Source organism: Etheostoma spectabile, chromosome 6 (assembly GCF_008692095.1).
Source record: "Etheostoma spectabile isolate EspeVRDwgs_2016 chromosome 6, UIUC_Espe_1.0, whole genome shotgun sequence".
Taxonomy (NCBI): Eukaryota; Metazoa; Chordata; class Actinopteri; order Perciformes; family Percidae; genus Etheostoma; species Etheostoma spectabile.
Window position 1 is genome coordinate 31,236,348 of NC_045738.1, and position 6,466 is coordinate 31,242,813.

A 6,466-nucleotide genomic window follows, 5' to 3' on the forward strand; every position below is an offset into this window, starting at 1 on the left:
TTGTGAACAGTGTTTTCTGTTGGAGATGGTAAGACCCTTTGGGGTGGTCTTTTGGCTTTTTCACTTTGTAAACATATAACATGCACAAAAAATAATAGAACACAATAAAGAAAAGGGAAAAGCCAAAAAGCATAATATGAGCACAATTTTGCTACACAAAAATGTAGCATTAGACAGCCAATCAGCAGCATTATTAAATCTTGGTAGAAGCATGCTGCATGCTTATTGGCTCACTGGCGCTGATGAGAGGTACTTAAATTTGGTATTGAATGACGAGGCATTTTTCAACACTAAGAAGACAAATTAGTCAGGACCTGAAAAGTATCGAATTCGGTACTCAGCCTTAATGGTCAGACACATTTCCAAATATTGTAGCTTGACTTTTGCTCTGCTGCCAGATCTGTAGAGCGACAGTGTTAGCAACCCGCTTTGGCTGTCTGCCATCCATATATCTGACTGGCCGGCTGCTGTTGGGTCTGAGCTGCTAGATTTATAGCCGCCCAATCCATTAGCAAGGCTTTACATATGTCTGTAGACATGCAACAGCCCTTAACACAATACACACCAAGTAATGCACCATACTCTTTACAACATCCTATAACACACTTTGGGTTTAATTCTGTTCACACACTGCAACATATCCCCTTATCACACAATTAACACAGTAGACATCAAAGGTTGAACACAACACAGCCGAGTGCAGCAGTGGCCTGCTGCCCTGGGCCGTAGTGACAGTGACAGACAGTTTCCATTACAGCCAGATGGGGCTTCGCGTTGCCACCTGCTCGCATTAAATCTCTTCTCTTTTTTCTTCTCTTCCCTCTCCCTCCCCTCTTCTCTGTGTAACAGGTGGGTTTGTTTAACTTTCGTCCGTCTGTTCGCCCTGTACCGCTGGAAGTTCACATCCATGGTTTCCCAGGGCAACACTACTGCCCCCGCATGGCCAGCATGAACAAGCCTACCTTCCAAGGTGCAGCTCCACATCCACATGTAGACACATGATTTACTCATGCCTCGTGCGCATTTATACATACTGTATGTCCATTTGATTTGTTGGTGGCCTTTCATGCAGCTGGCAACTTTACAGTGCTGTACAAAAACTATTCAATCTTTTTGAGAGCTATTTCATCTTTTGTGTTATGCTTATGTCATATTAATACAAAATGCAGTCCTTTTGTGTATTTTAGTTAGATTATGAAGCAGGAAACTTTTTTAAGACCAGGAATCTAAGACAAGTTATTCAGTGTGAGTCTGTACTACATTGTGATTCATCTTCAGCTTTTGTTGACAAAACCAAGGTACTGAAGGGTTTGGGGTTGAGTAGCACAGACAAGGTAGGGAAGTCACAAAGTATTGAAAGGAAGACTAACTTTTCATGGGATTTGTTGCCAGAAAGAAAAATATATGAAACAAGACGGGCGCCTGGGGAGCTCACCTAGTGGAGTGGGCGCCCATGTGCAAAGGCTCAGTCCTTGACGCAGAGGCTTAGGGTTCAAGTCTGACTTGTGGCTATTTGCTGCACGTCTTCCCCCTCTCTCCCCCCTTTTCCTTCTACAGCTGTCCTGTCTATTAAAGGCTAAAATGCCCACAAAAAAATAATAGTCAGTACATGGTATATGACAGTTGTATATACATCTTTACAGCGATACGTAGCCACTCCCCAGCCAAGCCAGTGCTGATTTTTGTCTCATCACGACGACAAACTCGACTGACCGCCCTGGACCTCATCGCCTTCCTGGCCACAGAGGACAACCCAAAACAGTGGCTGCACCAGGACGAGAGAGAGGTACTGTACGCTTACACTGCACGTACACAAGAGGCCTAGCGTGAGAAGCATGTTAGCAGAGCAGAAGCAGCAGATTCATTTCTTCCATCTTCTTCTGTTACTGCTGTGTGTGTGTGTGTGTGTGTGGTGTGGTGGTGTGTGTGTGTGTGTGGTGTGTGTGTGTGTGTGGTGTGTGTGGGTGTGGCGTTGTGTGTGTGTGTGTGTGAGAGAGAGACTTTAGAGTGAAAAACCGTAACAGCGTGCTTTGACGTAAAAATGTGTACGAGTTGGCAGAACGGTCTTGATTGTTCTGCGTTCTTTGTAGGTAAATGTGAGATGTTGGAGTCACACACGTCTCAACTTTATACCAGAAACAAGAAAATTAATTTGGAGTCAACGCCACGTTGTCAAATACTGACACTTTGTCAGTTGTGGAAGTTGCGGGAAGCTCTGGTGATTGGTCAATACATTGCAGTGAAGTTGCGGGGTTGCACCAAATTCACAGGGATTGGTTGAATTTTTTTGAATTGTTGCCATTGTGACATCACAAATTCCTGGAGGGACTGACATATTCAGCTCATGTAGGTAAGTCATAAGCGCTGTGGTCAACAACATCACATTTAGGGACTTTGCTAGAGCCATGAGTGTAGAGAACACTTGGTGCAAATATTAGCAGTTGTGTCTGTTGTTCCTGTACATTTCCTTCTATCCACTTCTAATGTGTATTTCCATAGATGTCCTTTTCTTTTGCTCTCTCTCCCCACTCTTGCTGAATTGTGCTGATGCTCCATTTCTCTGTGTAAGTGTAGGTTTAAGTGTAATTACAGATGGAATCCAAGCCAACTTGTGCCGGAAAAGCCTGTCATCCTCCATTATATTGTCTGTGCATACCTCAGGATCAGTTCAAGATGGGAGCAAATGACTTCACTGGGTTCACATTTGAAAAAGTATGCTAATATTAGTATAACACTTTGATATCATGCCGAGAGAGCATGGACTGGGCGCACTGGGCAGATGTGGCGGGCGCCAGCCAATCGTAGGTTGGTGGTTCAATCCGTGTCCCTGCAGTCCCATTTCGAAGTGTCCTTGAGCAAGAAACTGAACCCCGAGTTGCACCTTTGTAGTGTAAATGTGTGTGAGTGTTTATTTGAGGAGCAGGTGGCACCTTGTACGGCAGCCTCGGCCACATCGTGTGAATGTGTGAATGATGAATGGTTCCGGTACTATGTAAAAGCGCTTTGAGTAGTTGTTAAGACTAGAAAATAATAGTCCATTTACATTTGCAATGAGCAAGTTTCAACGTGATTATTTTAAAGTGATCTTTTTAGGATTATGTATTTAAACCTTGCCGTACTGTGCCCAATTACAACAAAGATTTTTGTACATAAATGCCTGTGCTGCTCTCTGGTGCTATGAAACGGACGTTACAGACAATAGAAGCATCACTGCATGTGGAGCTTGTTAACGCTACACTTGTCAGCAGGTGGCGATATCCTACCGTTAGCTAGTACCTGGCTTAAACATGGGTAAAATGCTGAATGCTAACGTAACATGTTGCTGTATTTTAATAGAAAGGATTCAAACACCGGGACATAGAACAGTTTGCAGCTAAAGACACAGAGTAGCCTAGCTGCACTTTAAAACACCATTACCGTTGTATGACAAACAACACATGCTACATAATGGTGCGTTCACTTGCACCTTGTAAGCTTATGTTGCATTCAAGTGCACCTTGAGAAACTCAAGCCGTTAGTGTAAACGTAAAAAAAAAAAAAAAAATACATTCAATAAAAATACATATGGATTCAAATATGAATACAAAGTCCTGGATTTTGTTCTTCTAAACCCTGCACATACAATGTCTCAATGCAAATATGTACTGTCTTATTACATAGGCCCAGTTTCTACATGTGTGTGTGTGTGTGCACAGCGTCCCCAGCCTCTGTGTGTGTTCCGCTGACATATGCTGCTGCCTGCTGCTTCTCTGCGCTGGCCCGTGTAGCAGCTCAGCTCCCTGCTGTTTGACTGACAGGCTTCTGGCGATGGCTGCTTAACTCTCACCGGGGGTCACCCACTGCCTCATATCCCCTCTCTGACCTGACAGCTCTTTCTTCCTCTACTGCTGCCTGAAAACCCCCGGCTCTCTTCTCTCAGGGCTGGAGTTTCACTTTCCCCTTCCATTCTCTTACTTATTACCTCATATTGTATTTGTCAATTGATTAGTTGGAATATGTGAAAGATGCATTGTACAAAGTACAATCTAGCAGATTTAATTTAGACACATCCAGTTTTGGATGGGCGGGGGGGTATTTTTTGTTTAATATTGATCCTCTCATTTGTTCTTCTATAAGCTGCTGAGCTGAACGCTTGTGAAAAAATACAGATTTTTAGTGTGTATGATAGAACAAAGAACACAAATAACAGACCAGAAGCCAAGCGTCTCTGTTTACTCCTGCAGTTCTGCTCCACTGGCACTGTCTCGGTTTACTCTGGCAACGCACTGGTTACACTGTTTGGCTGGACCGCAGCAATGTGGGGCCAGCCCAATAAACGCAGGAGTCTGTCACTGAGTGACTGTGGCTACATCTACACTGCTACATTTTTAAAAAAGTAAATCTTTTGCTACATTTACGCCTTGCTTCCACACCACTCTGGCATTTCCAAGCCACTAAAACAGAGATGTTTGGGAACACTGCCGCCCCCGTTTTGTTTGGAAACTCCAGAGTGGCACAAACGGAGACCTTTAGAAACAACCATGCACGTCAGTCAGTCTTATCGATTAGGTAAGCTTACATACCTTTAAGTAACAGTTCCAACTTGTCATCGGTCCAAGCTTATAAATCCCTGCTCTTGCTTTTAGTTTTTTCTCCAATGTATTTTCAACTTATACAGCCATGAATTTCAACCACAGAGTAACGTCCGACACTCTGCTTTCCAGTCTTTATGCTAAGCTAAGCTGGACTTAGCTTCATTTTCACAGAACTGCAACATCAATTTTAACCTCCGGCTTTGCATCTTTCTGTGTATATCACCATGAAACATACTTGGTATAGTTCGGAGTGTTGTGATTTGGCAGGTCAGCACTCAGCTGCATCATTGTATATGACACCTCTCGACCAGTTTGTATTTTTGTCTGTCTTGATCCGTCATTGTCTGTTTTCTGGTTTGTCTATAGATAGAGTCTATCATTGCAACAGTAAGAGATTCCAACCTGAAGCTAACGTTGGCCTTTGGGATCGGCATGCATCACGCAGGCCTGCATGAGAGAGACAGAAAGACTGTGGAAGAGCTGTTTGTCAACTGTAAGATCCAGGTACGACCTCCTTCTGTACACTCCTTAAACACTTCAACTGACTGCTTGACATACCTCTAAACAACGTTAGATAGCCTTAATACAAGTGTTGTGCAATGTGATTGATGACATTTTATTGCAGAAATTATCAGTGCTCTGCTGGTTGTCAGTTTTAAGCTACTGTAGGGAATAATGATTGAACTATTATGCATGCGATAGGTAGAATGCATATACGCTCCCATGTTTTCCTTAACAGTACTCATACTTACGCACAGTGACAGACTCACGTAGTAGGAGCTGTGCCAGAATGTCTAAAGTTGTAATTTCTGTTTGTTTTGTAAAATTGGCATTGATACTCACAATACTCACCCCTACTAATACTTTTTCACTCTGTATGCATTTCATTTCTTGGTTATTTTTTTATTTATTTGTGTCAAGTTCCCTCTTAATTTGTATGAGTCCAGTAAGCTATCATGTCTTTTTTCAGGTTTTGATTGCCACCAGTACTCTGGCATGGGGCGTGAACTTCCCGGCTCACTTGGTGGTCGTTAAGGGAACTGAATACTATGATGGCAAATCCAGGCGCTACGTGGACTACCCCATTACAGGTACAGTCCTGTCCAATAGGTATTTTCTAACTGGTCCATAGTGTACAATTTGTTTAAATTACCATAACAGAAGAGATGTTCTCCGGGAACCATCACCTTATCGTGGTGGAGAGGTTTGTGTGTCCCTATGAACCTGAGGGCTGTGTTGTCGGAGCTTTGTCCTGGTAGGTCTCCCATGGCAAAGAGGTCTCAGGGGAGGGGCCAGACAAAGAATGGTTCAAAGACTTCGAGGTTGAACAAGGAAGGATAGAGAGACCCCGCCCGAAGAAGCCCGGGGCCCCGTCTGGAGCCAGGCCAGATGGTGGGCCTGCGTAGCGAGCGTTCTGGTGGCCGGGTTTGCCACGGAGCCCGGTCGGGCACAGCCCGAACAAGCAACGTGCCACCTCTCCCTCCAGCCCATGGGCCCACCACCTGTGGAAGGATCCAAAGGGGTCGGGTGCCTTGCTACTGGGTGGCAGCGAAGGTCAGGGGCTTGACGGACCGAAACGGGCGGCAGAGGCTGGTCTGGGACGGGAAGTCAACTCTGTGGGGGAAGGAGCCGGAAGATTGGGGGAGGTGGAGGCTAACGGTTTAGATCTGGTGGGCTTACTCTACGCACCGTCTCGGTTCTGGAACCATACTCCTGGATAGGGGTTGGACTCTGTCTACTCCGGAGTTGCCCATGGTGTGAGGCGCCGGGCGGGTGTGGGGATACTCACAAGACCCCGGCTGAGTGCTGCTGCGTTGGAGTTTACCCCGGTGGGCGAGAGGGTCGCCTCCCTACGCCTGCGGGTGATGGGGGGGGAACTCTGACTGTTGTTT

At 45.1% G+C, this 6,466-nt stretch overlaps 1 protein-coding gene across 3 annotated transcripts in view; it reads left to right on the forward strand.

Moving 5' to 3' along the window:
• The window catches only part of ascc3 (activating signal cointegrator 1 complex subunit 3), a 263,454-nt gene that overhangs the window by 176,491 nt on the left and 80,497 nt on the right, over positions 1-6,466 (forward strand). For all 3 annotated transcript variants that reach the window (XM_032519352.1, XM_032519351.1, XM_032519350.1), the window contains 4 exons: positions 850-970; positions 1,644-1,786; positions 4,941-5,078; positions 5,545-5,665. In XM_032519352.1, the coding sequence (XP_032375243.1) occupies positions 850-970; positions 1,644-1,786; positions 4,941-5,078; positions 5,545-5,665 (523 nt within the window). The remainder of the gene's footprint in view (positions 1-849; positions 971-1,643; positions 1,787-4,940; positions 5,079-5,544; positions 5,666-6,466) is intronic.